Below are 27,268 nucleotides of genomic sequence, written 5' to 3' on the forward strand. Positions count from 1 at the left end.
TAAGCCAAACATCAGTACCATCCACACCCTGTCTACTGTTCCTAAGTTTCAAAAGCAATTCTCACCATCCAGTCCCCTCCTTGTCTCCCGGTATTGTATATGCAAGTGTTAACTGATCCAAAGCTCCATAAAACAATAAATAAATGATCTATTCGGACGCAGCCCAAGTTTTCAGGGAGTCCCCCTGAGCCAGACCCTTCTCCTGAAAAAGCGAACTTACTTCCGGGTATTTCTACTTTTATTGTGAAATTTCCCGCTCTAGTGCTTACCAGAAGTAACTTTCTAGCTATCATTGCGTTCCTTCTAGAAGCGCCACAATACTCTCCTGTCTGAAGCGTCGATAGCTTTATTAGACATTAAATATTTAATATCTGAATATAAAGTAGTGAGTCATGTCGGACCTACTTCGTTGGTGTGTGGATCAGTTGCATCACACATTTGGTTTGGAAGCAAGCGATGATATAGTTCAGTGAGTACCTTGCTAACTGTCTAATAGCCAATGTACGCTTACTGACCATATGCTACCTAGCGAGAGCTAACACCAAGCTTTAACATAGTTTGCCAGCTATACAGATTTAAGTATTTCGTAGCTGCTCAAGAAATTTTGTGGAGCTTACCCCATCGTATGTGCATGGCGTGAATATATCATATCTCCCTGTTGGCCGTTTCAATTTTCTATAGTAATTTAGATTTCTGCGGAAAATAAGGTATGTGGTTACCGGCGTTGTCATAAAAAATTTTCCCGACCGTGAAAACTGCCTGATTTGTTTACATTTTGGACAGATGTGGCTCGGGAGTAAATCTAGTATCGTTGTTTCCGTCGCAGCACTTTCGACACAAGCTATATCCTAAAATTTATTTTTATCGTGAAGAGTGCCTGACCCACAACCGTAAAAATGTGTTAACACGGCGGTAAAATTATATCGAGAAATGCCATCTTTGGGGGAAAAAACGCTATATTCTGTAACCGTTGAAAAATGTCTATATGCTATAACTGCATTTAGATCAAACCTGTACTATGCATATATTAAGAACTTTCGTCAATCTCGCTCAATTTGTATAGTACCTTCATAGCGCGGAGTGTTCAAAACCATATTGCACTGCACCCTCTTAGAAATGAAATAAAATAAAAGAAAAACTAAACTGAAAAATGGCTACATGTGAATTTAAAATATAGACCCGCTAGTCTGACTTCGACAACTTTGGGCCTAAACTGGCTCATGTTTTAGTTAATAAAATTCAAAAGTAACTTATAATTTAGTATCATTTTCTGAAGCCTACATGATGTAGGCTACTAAAAGTTGTAAAGAAGTTGAAGCATAATTCATCCGTAGTTAGTACATGAGAAAAGTGAGCACTAGCCATGTTCTTGGGGTAATGAAACTGTCGAAACAACGATAGATTTACTCACTAGCCACGTCTGTCCAAAATGTAAACAAGTGAGGCAGTTGTCACGGTCGGAAAAAAGTTTATGACAACGTTGTCATAACATTTTTCCAGACCGTGAACGCCTTACTTGTTTACATTTTGAACAGATGTGGCTCCCGAGTAAATCTATCGTTGTCTCCTTCGCAGCACTTTCGTTACAAGCAATATCGGAAGCGCTATCCTAAAATTTATTCTTACCGTGAAGTGCCTTACCCCGCAACCGTAGAAACTGACATTCCGGCTCCGGCTCCGGCTCCGGCTCCGGCTCGTCCAGTTATTTGCGAAGTCAGAAAACGCAGACATCCCATTTCGTATTGTGATTTCATTATGGCGTGTGCTATTTAGACTGTAAATTACAGTTGCACTAATCGACCATCAAATACTATTTCTCTGAAGTTTTGTTTGGTAGCTAAGTAATTTTTACTATTTCCTTTAGGCTACTTAACCAAATAATTTGTTGGCAGCAAGCGTCATCAGCTAACGCTTATTTGCTATATTGGCTAGTAACGTAGCCAATGTTAGCACAGTTAGCAACTTCGGCTCCCAAGCTATTTGGCTAGTAAACTAGCTAGCTAACCTTAGCCGGCAAATATACAACCTGTTAAACGTGTCTGACGGCTTGTCAGTCATGAAAATTCCTTAAATGTGTTCCTGGGCCACGTTTCACGTAGGCCTATGTGACAAGCTAACTATTATCCTGATTAATTTGCTGACATTTTGGGATAAACTGCAGGATTTTCAGTTTCACAAAGCGAGTTCACGATTAGGGTTTATGCTTTAATTAGCTGGATAAAATGAACACACGGTGAAATCACGGACACCTATAGCTGAAATTAACACAAGGTTCTTGTTGATAAAATAATCATCATTGAAAGACTGGCATTTAGAAAGGAGCATGTTTTCAGCATTTTATATACCGGCAAGATCCTTTAACCCTCTGGGGTCTGAGGGTAAAATGAGAGACACTGGTGATTGTGCCATGCTCTGACATTTGTGTAAATTTCATCAACTTTATACGCAGTGATTCCAAAGTGTTTCATATCTCTGTTTTCAGCACAAACTCAGCTACACTAATATGGCAGCAGTAAGTAGGTCATAATCATATGTGGATTGTAAATTGCTCTAAAAACACACAAACTGTAAACAGTAATTTTGAACATGCACAGGAATGTTGTAATAAAACACTAAACAATAGTATCTAAGTTTTTGGATCACTGAAATGTGTTCATTAGGGTCTTGGGTATCAAAAGATGCCAAAATATTTTAGCAAATCCAATGAGAAATATAAAATAAATTGCTAAAAGTTAGTGTTGTGACTACTGTTTTTCAACACCAGGTGAGAATGGGAGGGCAAATGGCCTTTCTGTAATGAATATGCATTGGATAGGAAGACCTGCCAGCTAAGTAGGCTATTCACACCTGGCCGCATGCCTCCCCACCACTAAGACAAAGACTCAGTGAGCCATTTAGAAGACAGAAATGATGACATATTTTGATTTTAGAACGTTTATTGAAGTAAACTATATGCATGGAAGATGAGATGAGACTGGTGTACTCTTGCAACGCCTGCATGGCCTCTTAGCTAGTGGTGAACTAGGCCGTGTTTCCTGATCAGCATCTCTGTACATAAGATAAAAACAAAATTGTTAGGAAATGTGACATCAAATCAAACTTTATTTATATAGCACATTTCCTTCAACAGGTGAAAATTAAATGTGCTTTACAAAAAAAGGACAAACCACTAACTAATGAAAACAAAACTTAGGAAATGTGACATGGTTACATCATATACAAACAAAGAACCAAACAAACACAACCAGATGCAGAGAGGTAGCCTATAATTTTGAGAAGCAATGGTTAGAATCGTTCGTAGTGTGGGAATTTACAAGCGCGCATATTAGTGAATATTCCTACAAACACACAGAGAATGTAATATAGCACACATTTACAAATAGTGCAAGCCATCAACGAAACAACATTAGCTAAACTAAATAAACATTGATATTCCAGCACAACTACACCCAACTCATCAATAACAATGCCTCAATCTGAAGTAGGCTAGGTCTGTTTAGCTAAGTGGTTATTTTATTGCTATTTCCCGAATTTACTTGCAGTATGCTAATATCGATCGTGTGAGGACATCAGTTGTAGAATCCTAGCCACGCCACTACACGCCAGGCATGGGCTATTTATTACCAATATGATCGAAAAAAAATACAGTCTACCTGCTACTTCTAACACAACCAGACGCAGAGAGCCTAGCCTATAATTTTGAGATGCAATAGTTTGAATCGTTCGTAGTGTGGGAATTTACAAACGCGCATATTGCTTGATATTCCTACAAACACAGAGATACGTTGCAATACAGTACACATATTTACCAATATGATCATAAGAAATATACTTACTCATGAAGTTGATCCTCAGCTGGATCAGTTCGGTGTTCGAAATGACACCGCTCTTCATCAGTGTCGGCTTCCGGACGGACCATTTTCCAAAATTAAACGAAATGTTTACCTCAAAAGAAGTGAATTAGGCTACACTTCCCGCTTTCGCAGGCTTGGCATTTCTCACATGCATCTCGCATTGCCCCTCCCCTAGTCTCCTTCTATGGAGAGTAGTTATAATGGGACGGAGTGTAGCACAGTGGGTAAGGAACTGGGCTTGTAACCGAAATGTCGCAGGTTCGATTCCCGGGTAAGGACACTGCCGTTGTACCCTTGAGCAAGGTACTTAACCTGCATTGCTTCAATATAAATGGATACAATGTAAAATGCTATGTAAAAAAGTTGTGTAAGTCACTCTGGATAAGAGCGTCTGCTAAATGCCTGTAATGTAATGTAATGTCGTTAACATGTGAATGCAATTTAGGCGGACTTCCTGCTGAGCGAAATTCACATAGTAATGAGTAAGGATTAACGAAGCATACATGGTTTAATTAATCAAATTTAAAACTTTTAAAACAATTCATATTATTTGCCAGTGGGCGCATTGGAAAGTTGCGATTCTAAGGTTTCTGTCAATGTTTTTGTTGCGTCTGTATGATAACAACTCGTGAAGTTAATCATCCAAATAGAAACGAAAGTTCATTTGATCTTGTCAAGCTCCGTCGGCGGAGCTCCCGACCCCAGAGGGTTAAGGCAGTGGTTCTCAAACTCCGTCCTGGGGGCTCCCTCCGTATGTTGGCTTTGGTTCCAACTACAATTGGCAATCCGATAATTTTAACAAGTTTTGGTTTTTCTTATTACGTGCTTTTTGTTTTAGTGGGATTGTTTTCCCTCTTCAGTACCTTATACCAGAAACAGCTATGCATGCTATGAAGAATCATGCAAGTGTGTGAGTCTTTACCTATTTAACAATTTTTTTTAATGAAATGAAGGACTGAGGTTAATCAATATATTACACCGGGATCACCCAGGGCCGAGTTTGAGAACCACTGTTTTAAGGTACTTCTATGATTATCTTTGAGTGCTACTGATGTGTAGTCATGAGGGAATTATTTACATCTAGCAATTCATAGGAGTGCACATTGCCTTAAATGTTGGCCATTATTCAAATGTCTAATTTCAATTTGTATTCCTCTGTTTTAAGTGTGAGCCAGGTCTAAGCCAAACGACTTCAGACTACAACCTGTTGTACTGAGTCTATTCTTTTACCTGTCAGCTACGAGGGACATATGACTGTCTTTTTAGCATAGATGAAAAAGGTTTTGTATTTGTGTACTTCATGTTGCTTTGTGAAAAAGGAACAATATTTTTTACTCTTCATTTTTTTAAAGCAGCAGCACAAGCTGGTCCTCCTTAGTCTTTCTCAGTGAGATTATGGCACAGTATGTCAATCAGCCCACAAGAGGGAAATCAGTTCTGGATCTGGTGATATGTAATGATCCGGACAGAATTTGTAGCATAGAGGTAATTGAGCCACTTGGGACTAGCGGTCATTCTGCAGTTAGATTTGATGTATTATGGCAAATTAACAAGGCCTCCTCTATGGCCAGAATTTTTAATTTTAGACAAGCCAATTTCAACAAGATGCAAGAAAATTTAAGTAATATTGACTGGGTGAAACTTCTTAACTGCAGGACTGTGAATGAAAAGTAGGGTAGGTTAAGAGGGGTTATTCTTGAGGCGCAAAGTAAATTTATTCCAAAGGTAAGAAAAAGTAAGTTGAAGAAGTGCTCCCCCCAGTGGATGAACAAAGCCATACTGGAAAGTTTGAGGGAAAAAACTAAATTGTACAAAATATATAAAAATGACAGCACTGAGAGTAATAGGGCTGAATATTGCAATATGCGTGCTAAGGTTACAAAAGAACTATCCTACAGGAAGCCAAGAGGTTCTTTGAAAGACAAATTGCCGTAGATGAAGAAAGTAATCTGAAACGTTTCTTTCAATACTGTAGTAGGAAAAGGAAAGTGAAAGAGAATATCAGGTGCATCAGAAATGAAGAAAGAGCATTGCTTTCTGAGAATAAAGACATTGCTGATGCCTTAAATAGTTATTTTGTTGAGAGTTTTACTAGAGCAGAGGTTGCTAATAGACCTGAATTTTATCAGAAATTGAAAAAGAGGATAAATAAGTACTGCATGAATTACTTAAACTAAAGACAAACAAGGCAGCAGGTCCAGAAGGCATATACCCAAGAGTACTCAGAGAGTTAGCTGAGATCATTTTTAAACCACTGGCAGGTATTTTTAGACAGTCCTTAGAAACTGGAGAAATACCTGAGGACTGGAAGCGTGGCAATATAATACCAATATTTAAGAAAGGGGACCGTACTGATCCAGGAAACTACAGGCCTGTAAGTTTAACTTGCATAATATGTAAAATACTGGAATCTATCATTAGAGACTAGTTGGAAGTAGGCCTATTTCTTGAAAATAGCAACATCCTAAGGGATAGCATGGTTTTCGTAAGGGAAGGTCATGTCTGACAAACCTTCTGGTATTCTCTGAAGAAGCTACCAAGTATTTTGATTATAGCAAGGCATATGATATTATCGACTTAGATTTTCAAAAGGCATTTGATAAGGTACCACATGAGAGACTTGTCAGTAAAATGAAGACAGTAGGAATTAGAGGATGTATTTCAGACTGGATTCGGAACTAGCTACAGGGTAGAACACAAAGAGTAGTAGAAGGGATATTGTCCGAGCAGGGAGCTGTTAGATGTGGAGTCCCACAAGGATCAGTGCTGGGACCACTGCTCTTCCTCATTTATATCAATGACCTCGACAGGGACATAGAAATTACATGAGTCATATTTGCAAATTATACAAAACTGAGAGGCCCAGCTAATAGTCTGAAAGCTACTAAAGTAATCCAGGAAGATTTAAATAAATCCAGAAGCGGGTGGAAACCTGGCAAATTAAATTTAACATAGCCAAATGTAAAGTTCTGCATGTCGGAAATAAAAATATTAGGCAGGATTAGTTTATGGGAGGAACAACATTGGAATGTGCTCAGTTTGAAAAAGACTTGGGAGTAATGGTTGATCAAAGTGTTTCTGGTCTAGGCACTGCGCTGTCGCAGTAAAAAAAGGCCAACAGGATGCTGGAATATATATCCAAAGGTATTGAGTATAAATCCAAGGAAGTTATACTTATCTTATACAATACATTTGTTAGACCACACTTGGAGTATTGTGTGCAGTTCTGGGGACAGTACTACAAGAAAGATATGGAGGCTCTGGAAAAAGTTCAAAGAAGAGCAACAAAATTGATTCCTGGTATGAAAGATAAAAGCTATGAGGAAAGACTTAAGATGCTTAACCTCTTCAAGCTTAGTAAAAGGAGACTCCATACAGACATTAGGAAGAATTTTTCACACAGAGAGTAGTCAATGTGTGGAATAGCCTGTCAGGTCATGTAGTAGAGGCAGAAACTCTGGGGATTTTCAAGACTAGGCTTGATTCAGTGTTAGATACTATGTAGTCTGTAGGTAACCAGAGCACTAATTTACTTCGGAAAATGGCAAGCATCGTTGGGCTGAATGGCCTGTTCTACTGTTGTCACTATACCAAAATTTTGACTTTGATACCAATACCAGGTTTAGTATCACGATACTCTATACTGAAAGATACTTGAAACTTAAATGATACTGATTCGATACTCGGTAACTAACGATACTGAAATTACCTTAATAGATCAGAAACGTAATGTCCGGACCACAAGGGTTGACCTCATTTTCGAATTCATGGTTTAGTAACAACCTTTAAAGGAGTACCATGGTGATTTTCACACTTTCTCGGTTTTATGTGCTAGGCTATTTGCACAAGAGGCATTGAAGAAACACAATGAGTAAAGTATTAAATATGTCCGTTCTGTATTTTTGGAGAAATATGCGTTTTAAATTTATCATCCTATTTTCAACCGGTTGAGAAAGTTGTCAACTTGGTGCGTCACGAATACAGTAACCACTCCCCTTTCCACGCCCCGTAAAGAAATCTGACAGGGCACACCGCTGGCTTACAGGCAAGACAATGCAAATATTTGACTAACGTTAGGTTCACTTAAATTAGAGTGCCTTTTAAGGACTATTAGATTATTTCTAGTTATATTCATTTAGCTAGCTAGCTAACGTTAGCTAGCTAGGTAGTTTGCTTTCATAATGTTATCAATAACGTTAGCTAGCTAGTTTGCTTTTATGAGGACGTTATAGTTGTGCTTTTATCTTAACTTGGCTAGCTAGATAGCAAAAATTATAATTGGATATAAGTCAACATCCTTACCTTAGCTATCCATCGATACATGATATACTACTAAGCTAGCTAGCTTGTGAAAATTCAGTCTCCCAAAAAGAGCGCGTATCATGGGGGTAGCTATGGTAACGGGGCACGGTCTGTCAATCATAGCTAACTGACAGTTCTCATTACCACGCCCAGACGGTTCGGGTGAACTTTTATAGTGGGAAATTTAGGCTTAGAAAAATACGTTTTAAAATACATTGAAATGACTGAATAATAAAAAAATTATGCACATTTGTTTTATTGTTGCCGAAAGACAACTGGGAAGTGTCACGTTTAACCACCATGTTACTCCTTTAATACTACATCATACAATGACATTCTAAAGAATTGTGTGCTTCCAAATTTGTGGCTACATTTTGGAGAAGGCTCTTTCATGTTTCAGCGTGACAGTGCCCTTGTGCACAAAGCATGGTCCCAGGGTTCAAAATTAACTTTCTGGCTTACCTGCCAAGGTGGCTGGTAGATGAAAAAGGCCAGACAGATTTTTTACCAAAAATAATAAATTGTTTTTTACTATTGCAATTTTCTATTATTACTATTTAGCATGTCATCTTGGTCTCATGCCATTCTCAATCAATATTATAGTAGTGTGCAGTAATAATAGTAGTAACATTAACTGTATGCAGAAATATTAATTCAACTGTTTCAACACTAAAGTGTAACACATTTGAATTAATAAATTCAGTGGTATTCACCTTTAAGTGCAAGAAGGATCATTTATTAAGGAGTTTGAGAATATAACAGTCATATCAAATTTGCCAAATCAACTTAAACTTAAATTTATTGTTGCTAGAGGCTACAGCCAGCAGTAGGCCTACTCATAAATATTAGGCTACCCGCTAAAGAGCACGTTCTTCACCATGGAAATTTTGTTTCATTATTTCCGCCAGGCGAGAGCCTGGAGGGAATTATGCATTTGGTTGTGTGTGTGTGTTTGTGCGTTTGTTTGTGTATCTTTCCGCAGCTAATCTCCCATACTACTGGGCCGATCAGCCTAATACTTGTTGTGCATGCTGGCAGCAGGCCAAGGACCTGAATTCTCAAATATTTTGCAAATCGATCAATGACAAGTATTTTATTTGAATTCATTTCCATCATTGTTGTCCATTGAAATACATTGAGTTCTAACTCCTCCGGTAGGGGCCACAAGTGATCAACAATTGCTTCCGTTTGGAATGAAAAACCAGCGATGTAAAATGTCTATTTCAACGTTAAAATGCCAACAAAATAATCCGCCAACTAACAGGGTACATTAATGTTTGAATCTGTGGCAATTGTTTTGTTGGCATTTTCACGATGAAATTGATATTTTACATCGCTGGTCTTTTGGAATTGTTACCATCCAGATTGTTCCTGTCCAGATCTGAAACCAAAGTGGCAGATTATAATGTCAACGTTATAACACATCGTGGCTGATATGAATGAAATTAGCTAACATGTCACCACCTTTAGCGTTACTTCACTGAATCGGCGTTTTGGGGATTTTCAGTGGTACATGGTAAAAACTTGTATATTGTATTTGTCTGGTTGCAATGATTGTGTAGCCTCTATTGTTGCATCAGCAAAGCTAACACACCTGGCAGAGATCTGCACTCTACTGAGTGCACTCTTCTAGTTGTTTATGTTTCACTGATATAATTTAACGTTATAGTCGAGGACATCGTTTTTGTCCTTATGGTTAATTTAAAATGTAGTGCCAGAAGACAACCATAACAATCTTTTTTTCTTATTCACCTTTATTTATTTCGAAATTTGATGTTGAATACATAGTTGAAAACTGTCTAATGACGTGGTTGTTATATCCTGAACGCGTTTCCCTTAGCTACCGCAAGTAGCTAACGTTATATGATAGCTACGTTAAGCTATGATAGAATGATAGCTTAAACGTTAGCTAGCTGGCTAATTATTGTTAACTTGTTAACCATAACCAAACGTTAGCTAACTTGTAGTTAGTAGTCTCTTCAGTCTGAAGTGCGCCTGTTTTCTTTCTCTTTTCTGAGGGCTCCACTCCCGCAATAAATCTCTACATGGCTGGGTTTGTTTCAACTGCCCAGATGACAACAAGTACCTCACGTACTGTAACAAAAAAAAACACCAGTTACACACACCAACAAACTTTGAGCCACTGCGCTGCAAAACGTTTAATAAATAAGTTCTATGCGTCAGCCATTATGTTTCCTCAAATCGATTCATATCATTGTGGATGGCCACAAGATAAAAATGCCCATTCTGTTTGCAACATAGGACTTTGAGTTCACGAACTAGTCGTTTCATTTACTACGCATTATTGAAAAGTGATGGCTATATTCTGTAGTCACCCCCACCGAGTCAGCGCACAGCAGGCAGCAGGCTGAGAGCTGACCATTCCCGGCTATCACTCCGGGAAACTCTCACATTGAGGAGGAGCTGTGGGAGCTAGCGAGACAGAAGCCTGGTGTGGCAGCTGAAACCCAACCCCCCGCAACCTATACATCAAAATGAAGCTTATAACCTGTAGTTTTTAGCTCTATGTGTTAATTTCCTTCATTAAGAAAAAAAAAAACCCAGTCGAAATATTGAAAAAAACGATGTTTTACCTTATATATATGTATCAGTCATAGGTCTTGGCTATAATGAACACGAAATCCATTCATGGTAACAGTTGCCACCAAGGGAAAATATGAGGACATCTGATGGTTTGCAGTCTATCCGAACTTAATTCAGGAAATTAATAAATAAAAAAAATGAAACAGGCAAAAAAGTTAATGTAGGCTATTACTGTTGTAAAGTAGTAGGCTAATTCACGTTTCCCTAGCGAACTGCAGTCACGTTAACACATCGAGAAACACGAATGCAGCATCATTGGAATTTAAGATTATTCCCTTCAACTGAAGGATGTTTCTATATATCTTTACTGCAAAATAGAATATTTCGGTTTATAGAACATTTTTTTCTGTTTCTGATTGTTCAATGTACCCCAGTTAAAGGGGGGGGGGAGTGGTGGTGGGGTTCAGACGGTTCATAAAACTTAGTTTAGTTAAAAATAAAAAAGAGAGAGAGATGAAAAGTACAGTATGAGGATGTGGAAATATATTTCAGAATTAATTAGCCTATATACCAATATTAAATCAATTTGATGGTTTGAAGGCACAACAGTTGCATTGCCAATGAATATTAGGTTAAAAAATACAACATTTGACTGATTTAACGTGACTTCCGGTATAAACCACGCCCACTTCCTGTCTTCTATCCGAATACAGATGCAGATACAGATAATTTTGTTGGTTGAGCAGATACAGATGCAGATACAGATAATGACGTCTCTGCACACCCCTAGCTAAAAGCCAGTACACTACGAGCCGCTGTCACTACCCCGTGTACGCCAACAATCTCATTAAAAACATGTTTTCAATGTACAAAAATGCCAAGTTACTCACACATACAAGACATACACTGTCTATAACTCATTCTTTCAAACTGGCAAAATCTAGGTCTGCCATTAAAAGTATTGATATCAGAATGATGCCAAGATACTGTACTACAAACAATATAGGCTCTCTTGCCTCACCGAAATTAAATAAGCTGTATTCCAAAGTAGTGCTATACAATGTTTCCTCAATTGTTTCAAGTCACTTGGTCCTGTGTGCATAAGCATACAGTACATGGACAGGCCAAACATGTGTAGATGGGTTTGTAAAAGTGAAGATTGATTGAATAGGCGTCAATATGTACAATTTGTATTGGTATGTATGTATGTATTTAGCTGCCCAGCCGTTCTGTTGCGTGAATGATTGTATGTATCTTATGTATGTCTGTTCGTAAATGTAAATGTAACAGGCGCCGAGGGAAATGTGCCCATGGGGATAAAGAAGTATTCTATGTATGTATGTACAGTATATATTTTACATGCAGTATTTATGTAAGTGTTTGGGGTTTCCGTGAACATGCAAGTTGCAACACTGTGCATCACAGAGCTATTTGATCCTTTTTGGGAGTCCATAAATTTGCTTCAGTTTTGGCCATTAGTGGAGATATGGGATGGGAACCTCCAAACATCAGACATAAATGTCTAATGCTTCGGCTTTGGAATATTACATTACATTACAGGCATTCGGCAGATGCTCTTATCCGGAGCGACGTACAACAAAGTGTATAACCATAACCAGGAACAAGTGTGTCGAAAACCCTAGAGAGAAGTACCGTTCCAAGTGCAGGGAACAACCGCATAGTTCAACTTGGACCCTGAAGGATAAACTGATTAATACTAACACAAACGAGAACAGCAACAACGCAGTCTACGCAGAAATACAAACAGCAGATAAGATGAATGCATTAACTAAGTCACCTACGAAACAGCTACCTAGTTACAACCCTAAGCTTACAGTTAATTTAGAGATTACAGGGAGGTAGGGAGGGATGGGGAGAGGTGCAGCCTGAAGAGGTGAGTCTTCAGTTGTCGTTTGAAGTGGGTTAGTGTCTCAGCTGTTCTGACCTCCACGGGGAGGTCATTCCACCATCGTGGGGCCAGGACAGACAGGAGATGTGTTCGGGAACTATTGATGCAAGCTTTTACATAATATATTTCAAGTTCATTGAGTGTCATTAATGCTGAGAATTTTTTTTACCCACGAAAATAATCGGTCATCCTCCTCTTGTCCTCACTTTCTTCCTCCTTTATCCATCTTGCTTAAACTGGTGCGGCGCAAAACTTTCCTTTAAACTAATCATTGATCTCAAACTGTTTTATTTAATGTTCAGTGATTAACAAGCATGCAAACATCTGACTAATCAATTGGAAAGGGACACAGCTTCTTCGCATTGTGTTAGGGAGATTAAATGATAAATGCAATTTAGAAAAATCTGTTTTAATCGCTAAGCAGTGGCGGAATCTTCCCCTGATTTTCCTTGAGTATCAATACAATTAATCCACAAAATAGGCTACTCAGTACTATCATATATAGCCAGCTCTCTGGAAAATTACTAATGAAAACAGGTTGAGATCAATGATTAGTTTAAAGTAAAGTTTTGCGCCCCACCAATTTTCAGCTCACCAGTCACCGCTGAATAAAACGTTACGTATGTGGGAAATATTCAATGCTAGCTTAGCTGCTGACCAGCAACCTGCTGATTTTGGTTAAGCAATCAAAGTTGCCGTTAATAATAGCCGGTGTTCGTGGGGACTGTGTATTCACCTCTCTTTATAATGTTGCATAAATGAAATTACATGTTAATGAAACTACCTACCGCGTCCGCTTCCAATCAATCAAGACAAGCAACTGTCTATATAAACGACTGTTCCTCCTGAGTTTTTTTTCTTCGGATTTTTGATTGGTTGAGCGAGTAACTGTCTAGAGGGAACACAGACTGGAGCCTAAATGGACTGGATTGTCATAGTTAGGGGTCCAAGCAGTGAAGCTGGTGGAACCCTGTTGTATCTGTTAGGATTATTAGGGGTCCAAGCAGAGAAGCTGGTGGAACCCTATTGTATCTGTTAGGATTATTATTATTATTATTATTATTATTATTATTATGATTTTTCTCCGCTAAAAGTGTCTGAGGTTCAGCAACCATAAGTTGTAGACCAATCAAATTTGGTAGGTGGATTCCTATGGCCCCCCACTACTCAGGCACTACAAATCACCTATGTCGGCCAGATGGTGGCGCTATAACAAAGGGTCATACTTTAAAAGGCCATAACTCCCATACCATAAGTCAGATCAACACAAAACTTAATCGACCGATGCATCTGAATGTGCTATAGGGACCACCCATGTCCGCCATATTGTTTGCCCGCCATTTGGACTTTTTTATTAGTTGCGGTGCTGTAGCTCCACATCTAAAGTGTTATGACATCTAGTCCTTTACGGCAAGCGGCTAGAAGACATCCATGGCGACACAACTAAGTAATCCGACACCGTCGGGTCTAGTTTTTATCAGTGAGGGGAGGGTCAGAACTTGATAATGGACAATATTATCTATCTGGGCATTCATAAAAATATTCTTTCACCACTCAAAAATCGTATTCCGTCATAGCAACAAGATAAACCCGACAATAGCCCTAAGATATGCCAATACGGCAGTGAAAACGATGCTCACTGAGTAACGAAATAAACGGGACAACGTTTAAAAAAAATGATACCATGTCATTCCACAGTCAATATATGGGAATACCACACCTGTTGTTTACAGCGTTGTTGCCCTTTTTAGTACAGCCTGGCTTGATTGACAATTCATTTATTCAGTAGGTGAGAGTATAAGCTTTCTAACAATGTAGGCTATAACATGTCTGATTTTGCTTTTGGAATAGCATTTTATCGGTCAGCGTAACCAAAAAATTTCTTATCGCATTCACTTACACATTCACTCTATGGTAGCAGTAAAAGATGCTGCACCTAACGAAACGTTGTCAATGATTTTTCATAATTTCTTGGAAAATACTATTAGTACTGAGGACTTTGGGGCATAGCTAAGCCATATGTTTGCTGATAGACCTATCTGACATCGTGTTCTGGAGCAAAACAGAAGCGGATTGTATCATTGCTTTACTGCCTCCATCTCTGTCTAGCCTACTGAACACATAAAATTTCATCATTGCTATGTAAGTATTACTGCTTAAAATATTTAGGTTTGTTCCGTTGCTACCATATTATAACAAACTTTTTTGTGTCTACAGCTGCAGTTTCTCGCTGCAGTTAGCCTACTAATATTGATTATAAACAAAAGACGCAATTGATGCTGTAGTCTGCCAATGTCAAAATAAATGATACGGTACTCTGCGGGCAGCACGCAGGTAGCAAGGATGGTGAATTGATATTTCGTTTTTTGTTTCATTTTTTTCAATGTCGTATTTATTATTTGAAATATGTATTATTATTCTATCTGTCTCTGAGGCGCTCTGAAATGTGCATTCTCTGCTAAGCTGAGCAATGGATTGGAATATGTGTCTGACGTAGTGTTGCACGGTATACCAAAACTTCAGCACCTTTTCGGTATTTAAAAAAAAAAGAACGGTTCGGTATTAGTATTTTCTGACGTTCGGTACTTTTAGGTCAAATGTAAAAGCCAGGGAAATGTGTCTCATGCATTACTGATTGAGAAGATGAAGGGTGTAATTTGTCAGAATCTTCGCAAGATGGCAGTAGCAACTAAGGTAGCCAGGTCAGGTGACGTGCGCTTGTCCATTTCACCTCGTTGATACAGCGCACGCTTCGACTCAGTACACTTCAGTAGCAATAGGTGTTCCAATTTGGAAATATTTTATTATAGGAAGATGCTGTATTGTTATTAAAATATGCTGTTTTTAGATCTATTTAAAAGTGAAAGACCTGTTTAAAGATTATTTAATTTGTTTAATTTTTAAAATATATTTAATATATTTTTCTATTGTTCAGTGTTGTAACACTATAGGCCTATGCTTATTAATATGTTGAACAGGCTTCAACATAAAGGTTGTTAATAACCCAGGTTGTTAATAAACCGTGAATTCGAAAATGAGGTCAACCCTTGTGGAAATTACCTTTCTGATCTATTAAGGTAATTTCAGTATCATAAGGTACCGAGTATCGAATCAGTATCGTTTAAGTTTCAAGTATCGTTTCAGTATCGAGTATCGTGATACTAAACCTGGTATCAGTATCAAAGTCAAAATTTTGGTATCGTGACGACACTAGTCTGACGCCTTTTTTAGTTGCGGCGCGGAAGCACTGCAGCTCTACATTCACGCCGGGCCATCTAAGTGTTACGACATGCCATCTAAGTGTTACGACATAGTAAAGGCCTTTACAGCAAGCGACTAGGACACATCCATGGCAACGCAACTAAGTAATCCGACAGCGTCTCTTAGCACATAATTGGCCGTAAGTCATCAATATTTTATACAGTCATCATGATGTTCAGTAGATATGTTGGGTGAAGGTATATGATCACGAGGACAAAACCATTTTAAAATAGCTCCATAGAGGGCGCAATACTACCAATGCTTGGACCCCTCCCAACGCCGCTTGCAGCTTTAATTATTTGTAAAACTGTCGGTCAAAATAATTTATTTACTTACCAAAGGTGGGTGGATGCTGTCTACCCGCATCCACCCCCAATTTAACCCCTGTTCAGGAACATTACCATTAGCCCTAGAGACCTGCAAGTTTAATGCCACTCCAGAGGAGGACAGACTTTGTTTGTTGTGTGAGCTAGGTGAAATTGACGATTAGGTTCATTTTTTGTTTTATTGTCCTGTCTATGAGGACATAAGGGATGTACCTTTTAGTAAAATGTCCTCCATTTATGTTGATTTCTTTGAGCTGGATGATAATGAAAACCTTGAGTTGTGCTTCAGGAAGGGAACTCTTTGTAGCAGATCTTATTTGCCAAGCTTGGGAGAGAAGGAATTTTTTGTTTCTGACCAAGCTGTATAATAATCTGTAATTTTGTAATGAAATGTAATGAAATATTTGACCACTGCAACTGTATTTTTGGTGTCTTATAAACCCATGAGGGTTGGGCACTTTCTGTGCATGAAACGAAAATTTAAAAAAAAAATCAATCATATTGTAAGTAGCAAATATAGAATAACTTGTACATTTAGTAAAATGAAGTTCACAAGCAAATATAAACATATGTTTTCTGGAGGAATATGTTTCCTGTAGGTATTCACCAGCAGTTTTGTACATGAATTTAAATGTGTTGCATGAGGCAATTAGAAATATTTGACACTTTGATGTGACACAAAGTTTGAATGACATTGTAAAATGGTAAGATTAAAAAGCACAGGGCCAAGTGATTTGAAACAATTGAGGAAACATTGTGTAGCATTGCTTTGGAATACAGCTTATTTAATTTCGGTGAGGCAAGATAGTCTATATCAGGGGTTCCCAAACTTTTCCATGCCAAGGCCCCCCAAATAGCATTAGCTTCTAGCCGGGCCCCCCCTTTTGCAAGATGTCTTTAAAAACCCATTGACAATACTACGTCAAATGTAAAATAAAAATAAAAAAACTACTTCTGTATATATTTCCTTACTTTTATTAATGCAGTAATTACATTTGTATTTCAAATCTTTAATCATTCCATTAGATTCCATTATAAACATTGTTTGTCAGTTTAGTTTAACAACATTCAACAACATTGTGTGTGTGTCTGTGTGTTTGTGTCTGGGAGTGAGAGAGAGAGCATACTAGTGGGAGGGGTGGGTTTGGTGGCTCCTACACAGTTTGTCAAGCCTGGGTTTTATGTCTGTCAGTGCCATACGCATGTCATTGTCCACATGTAGACATGCTCTTGTGTTTTGTTTGAAGTACTTTTAAAGTTGAAAAGCCAGACTCACACAAGTAGGTGGTTGCAAAAGGGAGAAGGCATTTCAGAGCCCTCTCAGCCAGGGCGGGATAGTCCTCTCTTACATGCAGCCAGTAGGGAGGGAAAGAGCCTCAAATTTCATTTTTGAATCCCATGAGTTTGTCATCTCAATCAGGGCTTCCTGTGACTTTAAGTCCAGACTAGAACCTACACCAGGGGCAAAACGGTCCCTAACCCAGTTTAAGTGGGTGTTTTCAAGGTCAGGGAAATAGTCTCTGAAATATCCCTGGAGGTGCTTCAGGTGGGACTGGATCAGTGGAGAGGTGGTGCCCAACTCACCAGACGACAGCAGCTCCTGGTGAAGCAGTGGGAACATTTCTGTAACTCCCTCCTGGAGCTTGTCTGACCATAGCGTAATCTTCTTGGAAAAAGCATGCACTTTGTCTTGCACTTGCAATATGTACATGTCACGCCCTTGCATGCTTTGATTCAGTACATTTAGATGCTGGAAATTGTGTGACATGTATGCAAGTTATCGAATCCAGGCTGCATTTGTAAAACGGTCTGCCAGCTGATGCTTTTCAGACAAGAGGAACTCTGCAACCTCCCTCCGCAGCTCATACACACGGTTAAAAACTGCCCCCCGTGACAGCCAGCGCACGTTGGAGTAAAGCAGCAACCCTTCAAAATGGGCGCCCATCTCATTACACAGCAGAGTGAACAGTCTGTGTTTCATGGGGCGGGCTTTAATGAAATTCACTATTCGTATAATGCCCTGTAGTACCTGATTAAGCTCGTCGTCGATCCTTTTCGCACCGAGCACCTCACGGTGGAGCATGCAGTGTGTGGCAACTGCATTCGGCACTTTCTGATTGATGAGAGCGGTCACTCCACTGTTCTTCCCAGTCATAGCTGCGGTCCTGTCCGAACACACCCCCACACAATGAGACCAGTCAAGTCCATTAGATTCGATGTACTCGGCCAAAACTTGAAAAATGTCTCACCCAGTGGTTTTACTTTCAAGTGCTTTACAAAATAGTATTTCCTCAACAAACCTTTCCTGGGAAATGAATCTGATGTACACAAGCAGTTGGGCAGCATTGGATACATCCGTGCTCTCATCCAGCTGAAGCGCGAAATATTCGCTGGCTCTCACCTGCTCCGAGAGTTGAGCGGACACGTCCTGAGCCATGTCACCAATCCGTCGGCTCACGGAATTATCAGAGAGTGGTACAGCGTCGATTTTCTTAGCAGCATCCTCACCAAGCAATTCTCAAACAATGTCTTTAGTAGCTGGTAGAATCAAATCCTCTCCAATTGTGTGTGGTTTCTTAGCACGAGCAATGTGGTATGAAGCCAAAAACGATGCCTTCAATGCCCATTCGGGGACAGTAGCTTGCTGCACAAATGTAGCCGACTGCCTGGCCAGATGCTCTTCCTTTCATTTGAAAAAGTCGACTGTTTTTTTGGCCTCTGCTTTTATTTCATGTGACGCTGAAGTTTAGACTGTTTTAAACACTCATTTGAGAGGGTCTTGAGGCAGAGAACGCATTTAGGGCACTCAGCCATTCTTACATGCGGCAGTAAATTTAATTTACTTACTTTATGTATGCTTGCAAGTTTTACTTAGCCAGGAGTTTTTCAGATTTTTTGCAGCAGAGCTTTTGTCAGCTGGGCTGTTGGTCTGCTCGTCAGGTCTTTTCCTTTTTAAAAACTTGTCCATTTTCGTGAGTTAGGCTAGTGCAAGCTAGCTAGCTGAATTTCAGACGCAGAGCAGCTTCATGGCAGGCACAGAACATCACCAGGTCAACTCTGACAGTGTGTGATGAATGATGTTTGACTGGCAGGCAATTAGAAAGATGGGCATGGCAAATAAGATTCCGATGTTATATATTATTATAAATTATATATTTTTTATAATACACATAATTCTATTTTATTAAAAAATAAAAAAAAATAAAAAAAACATTTTCCCTCATCTTCCCTCCAATTTGCTGAGGCCCCCCTGGCAGCCCCCACTTTGAAAACCACTGCTGTATAGGTATGGGGCATGCCGGCCCGCCCAACGTGTAACCCAACGTACAAACACCTAGGCCTGTTAGCCCTCAATAAAAAAGGTCTGAGCATTATTAGCAAAGACTAATAGTTGTCTCTCATGACCAATACAAATAAAACAATATCAAAAATTGACACTAGGTAAATAAATGAATACAAGTAATAATTACATCTTTGAATCTATCCTGGCCAGACTTCATTGTTCCTCCTCTTCTGAGCACTCCCTAGAGAATTTTCTTTAGCCATGCTGATGAGTTGGCAAAATTAGTAAAATCTTCCAAAAACCGAAGGAAAAAAACAATTACGTTGCAAATCGTGCTTGTATTTTACTGCATAATGCTATGGTTTACTGCAGAATGCTGTGAGGAAGCAAACGTTTGTGGTTTCACATTGGTCTGTGCCCTTCTAAAGAAATGAAAACGGGACATGCAATACACAATTGGAAAGCCTATACTGTTCTCTACTGGATAAAAAAGTATCAAACCAGAACGAACTGTACAGAGTTACATTTGTCTAAATTGCGAGTGGTGTTTTGGGCATGGTAGGTGTAAATACCTACTCCCGCTTTTTGTTTGCCTTTTTGTGTCTCAAAATGATTATTCAAGACAATTAATGAGCACTGAATCTTGAAAGGGACATGTTTACGTGTAAAACCAATTGTATAGCCTTATTTTATTTATTCCATATTTAGTCGCAGATATTGGTAGTGGAATGACGTGGTATAATTCCAGAAACATTTGTCTTGTTTATTTTGTTATTCAGTGAGCAGCATTTTTCACTGCTGTATTGGCATATCTTATATTAGTGCTATTGTTGGGTTTGTCTTGTTATATTTATCATTTGCTGATGATGTGGAGCCTTATAATTACAGATTACAGAACGATTCAATGTTTCATTTGCTTATTTGCCATTGCCGTCTATTAAGGCTGTCAAAAGAGCCATGAAATTGAGTTTGAATATTAGCTTTTGTAATTAGTTAGAGTTCGAATATATTCGAATATCATTTGCCTATAATTCACAAAAATAAGCTGCTTATTGTCGGGCGCAATATGCACGTGACGCTCCCTCTAAACTGGCCTGCGCGTTATTTTCCACAAGCGGGCAGTAGAATAGAGGACATCGGTGAAATTTCATACTAGGTTACTACATCTGGGGCCTCATTTATAAAACGTATTTTAGATCTACTTTGTGGCGCATACGTAGAAGATCACATCAAAGTAGTGATTTATAAAATTTCGACATGACTCAATTTGACCGTGGAAACGGTTGTGGCTCTACGTCAGGTCTTCACTTCGTGTATGCATGCAAGTTCGTTTTATAAATGAGCCCCCTGCAGTTTCTATAGCCTCATGCGCAAATGAATAAAGCACTTTCTCGTGGATGTAATTTGCCACAAGTCGGCATTTATTAATCACAATAATAGGGAAATGATTGTTTATAGAAAAATCCCTGTTTATTTCTTAACGCAAAAACTATTCAAACGGCTAACTGTAGCCTAAAACAACATAAATTACTTACTCTGTTTAGTTTGTTTAACTTCTTTCATCATCCAATTTTATCAAAATCTTCAGAACAGAAAGGAAACATAGCCTGCCATGGGAACATTATTTAGCCTAAATTGTTAGCTGACCAGATCTGTTGAACGAAGTGAAATTAAGCCTGTATATTCATTGAGATGGCAGGTATGCCATCCCGCCAAGTTACGCCTTGGCGGGGGCATGCCCCATACCTATACAGCACCGAGAGTTTGGCACTTTTCAGGGTTCCCCACAGAAATAACCACAACAGCCACAGACCCTCAGCCCTTAAAAACATTAAATTCTGTACATTCTGACCCCATTTCAACAGACAGATTTCATAAACAACTTCACATGTCCACACAATAAAGCCCCAAACTAAGGGGATTTTGCGTTTTCTCCTTCTTCTTCTTCTCTTTCTTCTTCTTCTCATTCTTCTTCTCATTCTTATTTTTCCTGCCGCCTATCCCACTAATAACATGTCTCCCCATTGGACATTTTACCGACACCCGCCAAATCTTCACCAACACGACCCAGTGAAAAACTCGCATACACACGCACAATACCCATACCTTCTTACTCTGAAACATTTTCAGTACAAACAGTTAGTCCGCCTGTGGCCTAGTGGGTAAGGCCCCAGTCTTGGGAACACAGGGTCGGAGGTTCAAGCCCAGCTAGAAACGTGTTTCTTTAACCTGCTTTTACCCTCACTAATAATTGTCTACTACTTCTCAATTATTGCTTTTGCACCATATCTACCCGCCGTTCACCGAACGTATACACTGAATTATGACGTACCGTCTGCACGTTCTGTTATTAACCGGCTACAATATTGCAAAGCCATATGGATTCAACGGGAGCTCTTCTGTGCTTACTGGCCTGTGTTCTTTAAAACCACGGACAGGTTTGCTAATGATATTTCACGCATTGCATAGCTATGTCATGGTGCTGCACTAACAAAGTCACACACTGGTAAACCTCCTGTTGAAGGATTGAATACCGCCTCGCCCTCAGGCAGATAATTCCCTCTTTTACACTAACGTTTTCTTACGCTTTTATATTTTCTTTACCAAAACTCACTCACGGCCACCCATATGCATTTCATGACGGTAAATGTATTCCTTTTATTAAAAAGTTACACCAGTTCACCACCCAATCAAAAACTCGCATACACAGGCAAAATACCCATACCTTCTTACTCTGAAACATTTCCAGTTTAAATAGCTAATCTGCTTGTGGCTTAGTGGGTAGGGTTACAGTCTCGGAAACACGGGGTCTTAGGTTCAAGCCCAGCTAGGGACACGTTTCTTTAACCTGCTTTTACCCTCACAAATAATTGTCTACTACTTCTCAATTACTGCTGTTGCACCATATCTACCAGCCGTTCCCCGAACTGTATTATGACGTACCGTCTGCACGTTCAGTTGTTAACGGCTACAATATTGCAAAGCCATATGGATTCAACGGGAGCTCTTCTGTGCTAACTCGCCTCTGTTCTTCTTTAAAACCACGGACAGGTTTGCTAATGATATTTCACGCATTGCATAGCTATGTCATGGTGTTGCACTAACAAAGTCACAGACTGGTAAACCTCCTGTTGAACGATTGAATCCTGCCTCGCCCTCAGGCAGATAATTTCCTCTTTTACACTAATGTTTTCTTACGCTTATATTTGCTTTACCAAAACTCACTCACGGCCACCCACATGCATTTCATGACGGCAAATGTATTCCTTTTATTAAAAAGTTACACCAGTTCACCACCCAATCAAAAACTCGCATACACAGGCAAAATACCCATACCTTCTTACTCTGAAACATTTCCAGTTTAAATAGCTAATCTGCTTGTGGCTTAGTGGGTAGGGTTACAGTCTCGGAAACACGGGGTCTTAGGTTCAAGCCCAGCTAGGGACACGTTTCTTTAACCTGCTTTTACCCTCACAAATAATTGTCTACTACTTCTCAATTACTGCTTTTGCACCATATCTACCAGCCGTTCCCCGAACTGTATTATGACGTACCGTCTGCACGTTCAGTTGTTAACGGCTACAATATTGCAAAGCCATATGGATTCAACGGGAGCTCTTCTGTGCTAACTCGCCTCTGTTCTTCTTTAAAACCACGGACAGGTTTGCTAATGATATTTCACGCATTGCATAGCTATGTCATGGTGTTGCACTAACAAAGTCACAGACTGGTAAACCTCCTGTTGAACGATTGAATCCTGCCTCGCCCTCAGGCAGATAATTTCCTCTTTTACACTAATGTTTTCTTACGCTTATATTTGCTTTACCAAAACTCACTCACGGCCACCCACATGCATTTCATGACGGCAAATGTATTCCTTTTATTAAAAAGTTACACCAGTTCACCACTGTGCCATTTCTACTAACTATATTTCTTCATTTGGCTGCCGTACAAAACCTTCTTATCAGCAAACGCCATGTTTCTACATTCATGTTACCTCGCCCTGTTCTCTATCTAGCCACATACAAACAATTACTACGTATGTACGTTCTGCAACTCCCCATTAAAACATTACATTTAAAAACATGATTCACTCATAATTATAACTACTAGTACTGACCATGAAAAAAACACAGCAGTGCAATAGACTTCACACGTTACTTAACCGTCCACTTTAACAGCTGGCGCTTTATAGCGACTGTTATATATACCGTTTGATAAGGAAACTAAGCTCGCTCATGGTCACTTCATTTACTTCTCACTATAGTCTGTGATCATGTCAACCTCCACCTACATGCCCATTCTGCTAAAAACATATTGTTTCAACTACGCAATTTCATCATTTCTCCCAATATCTCTCACAATGTTGTTATTTTCTCATATGCAAAGCCTGCTGGGACATATGCGTCTGCTCCTATTCTCCACTCTCAAGTTTTCCGGTTCTAGCTTAGCAAAACAGCGAAGAGGATTCCTACGTGCAGATAAGTCTATCAAAATGCCTTATAAACCTTACAAACACTAAAAGTGCATTGCCACAAAATAACAGACAACGGAGCAGGGCAGAACACAAGTTGCGACCTAGGGAGCTCTAATTCTACGGGCTTGCTCATTCTTTTGTCAGTCAAGGCTCGTTGGATGGCCGTCAAATCCATGAGTACATACACTGGCCATATTTCACCTGCGTTTCTTATACGCCACCGCACCCATTGCCGCCACAGCCACTGTTTTACATATATAGCAAACCGAAACTGCTCAACGGTACACGCTCATCAGACTGTACAAATTCACACAAGGATAGCCATAATCCACAACCGTTTCTTACAGGGTCACTTTGCATTTCTCACTCTCATAATAAAACGCTTTGCAAAAAGAAATGATATCTCATAAAAAACACGTTTTCAACGTACAAAAATGCCAAGTTACTCACACATACAAGACATACATATCTATAACTCATTCATTCAGCCTGCCATTAAAAGTATTGATATCAAAATGACGCCAAGTTACGGTACTACAAACAATATAGGCTATCTTGCCTCACCAAAATTAAATAAGATGTATTCCAAAGCAATGCTACCCAATATTTCCTCAATTCTTTCAAGTCACTTGGCTAGCCTGCCTTATCCAGAAAGGGCCAGTGTGGGTGCACACACCTGATTCTAATAATCAAGGTGCTTAGCAAAGACTCTAGTGGTTGATTAGTAGAATCAGATGCGTGCACTCACCGGCTCTTTCTGGGTAAGACTTGTTACAGGATTGAAATTGTGCTTTCAAGTGTTTATTTGATATTTGAGTTAAGAAAAAAAAAACCCATATTATAAGTAAGGTAAGACTGTTTTGCTCCTATGGTGAAAATCTTTGTTGCTGTTAGGGGACAGGGGGGAATTTTACACTTTTTTGCTTTAAGCACTCAGCTAACAAACTAGCCAGTTAAATAAGTAAGCCACCTTCTTGCCGACTGTTGGTTTTATTGTGTTTTTTTTTTAACTCCTCAGGAGCAAAATTGAATTTTAGTTAGATGGGTTGTCGTTATTGTTATGTGCTAACATTCCAGGTAAATTTCTTTCTGTTTTTTATTTTGTTCTGAGATATAAATAAAATATTTTTGGCTGGACCGCAACAGCGGGGCTAGCCCTATAAACGCGAATGTCTGTGAGTGACTGAGTGATGAAGTTACACCATTGGTCGGCCAGATGACGTGTTAGGTCCAGCCATATATTAAGTTTTTACCTGGTCTTGTTTAGTATAAGGCTTCCTTCTCTCATTGCTATATTGTAAAGGCTAACTAAATTAGTCAATTAAAATCTGAGTGATTCCACACCAGGTAGTTCTTTTTCGTGTTAGTTATTCAATGTTAGATATTTAAAAGTGCCTAATTTATATAGTTTTTTCCTGTCCAGTTTCTGGTGCTAGTTTTCCAGAGCCACCCACATATTTTTAAGTTGGGGTCGTTGTGCCTCTGTCTTGGCAGTAATTTACTCTAGACATAAGGAGAGAGAGACTGATAGTTGCCCAGATGTAAACTCTCAAGACTTCCTATTATAGTATGAACACCAATGAAATCTTTTTAAAGCAAAATTGTTCTAAGTGTGACATGGGACAGCGGGGGGTGATGGAACGGGTGAGGATGTGTTGAATATATCGGTTTGGCCGATATATCAGCCATTATTTGACTTTTTTGACAACATCGGGATCGGCAGTTATGCCGCCGATGTGTCCCGATATTTTAACAACTATAATAAACAAAAAAAACAATGATTATTTATCTGTACTTGTCTGTTTGAACATTGTAATTGCTATTTACTAGAATTATCCAGTAGAGGGAGCTCTAATACAAGTGTGAACTGCAGCAGCTGACGCGCTACTTCTCTAATAAGACGCTTGTCACTCGTGCCTCATCCAAAATTCTCCACTGCAAGACTTGTCTGCACAGATTCGATTGCCGCAATAAAGGTATGTATATTTAGTGAAAGTTTTTAATGAAATGCGTTTATACGACCACTATGTTTATCAATCCTCATTATCAAGCGAGCGAGCTAGCTAACATATTTGGTTCACTTTAGCAAACTAGCTGGCTAGCAAGCCTTTATGAAGTGGCAGTGAGCACATAAGCAGCGTAGGATCTACATTTCCAGAGGACATTGCTGTATTCTCAAATAAATAACCAGCCAAAATAAAACGGTGATTGAATGCATCACACATTTGTTTTTTATTTGAGATAATGATATTAGCTACTACATGATACTGTGTCAATAGCCAGCGCGTTATTGCAAGCGAGTGTATCATCTAGTCACGCGTCATCGTAGCAAGCTAACCAGACAGTAAAAACGCAGATAAAACACTTCTAACATAGATAATTTTAAGCCTTGTTATCTAGCTTTGTCGTGATAACATGAGAGAAGGATTGCTGTTGGAGAAGTGAATCAACCAACAGTTAGCACGGGTAACCTGCACGAAAGCGCATTGTAGTTTTTTTCATGTATTTCATTCAGTCAATTTAATTTCATCTAACATTACACTTGATTCACTCTTTAGCTCCGCTAGATAATGTCTTACTCTTTGAGATCATGTAGTAGAAATAAAATAAGAAAATATAATTCATTTAACTTACTGGGAATATATAATAAGAAATAATGAGGCTGTGTCAATAGCTAATGCGTTATTGCGAGCGAGTGTGTCATCTAGTCACACGTCAGAGCGCATTGTAGTTATTTTCACCACCGAATTCTTATGGACAGGGAAGCTCGCTAGATAGTCTTACTCTTTGAGATCATGTAGTAGGAATAAAATAAGAAAATATAATTAATGTACTGAGAATAGATACTAAGAAATAATAACAAATTAATAACAATAATAATAATAATAATATTCATAAAAATACATGTTTGAAACTGGAAAACTGATTTTTTTAAATTAATTTTTTATAGATGGCTGGAAAAGAAAGGAGTAAAAGCAAGGTGTGGAGTTATTTTGATTTTGCACACTTAAAGATGGTGCTAATATATATATTTAATTTAATATCATCTTTTACTTTTTTATCTAAAAAGTTCTTTGTGTGTTTATTTTTATTTTTATTTGTTTGCTTATAAGTTAAATGTTCTTAAATATAGAAACTTTAATAAAATATAAGTTTTTCAAATTGACTTGAAAATGTTGCACTTTTTGACAAAATATCGGTCAAAACATCGGTAATCGGTGGGCTAAGACTCTCCAATATCGGGATCGGCATCGGACCCAAAAATCTGGCATCGGTCGGGCTCTAGTGTTGAAGTAATAATCTGAAATGTAT

At 38.9% G+C, this 27,268-nt stretch overlaps 1 protein-coding gene across 2 annotated transcripts in view; it reads left to right on the plus strand.

Annotated features, from left to right (window-relative positions):
• Positions 1 to 263: 263 nt before the first annotated feature.
• trip4 (thyroid hormone receptor interactor 4) overlaps positions 264 to 27,268 on the plus strand; it is a 104,846-nt gene continuing 77,841 nt past the window's right edge. The window contains exon 1 of one of the 2 annotated variants that reach the window (XM_064337937.1): positions 264 to 469. In XM_064337937.1, the coding sequence (XP_064194007.1) occupies positions 393 to 469 (77 nt within the window). In that variant the 5' untranslated portion in view covers positions 264 to 392. The remainder of the gene's footprint in view (positions 470 to 27,268) is intronic. The other variant, XM_064337938.1, reaches the window with a different exon arrangement.

Source organism: Anguilla rostrata, chromosome 5 (genome assembly GCF_018555375.3).
Source record: "Anguilla rostrata isolate EN2019 chromosome 5, ASM1855537v3, whole genome shotgun sequence".
NCBI classification, from domain to species: Eukaryota; Metazoa; Chordata; class Actinopteri; order Anguilliformes; family Anguillidae; genus Anguilla; species Anguilla rostrata.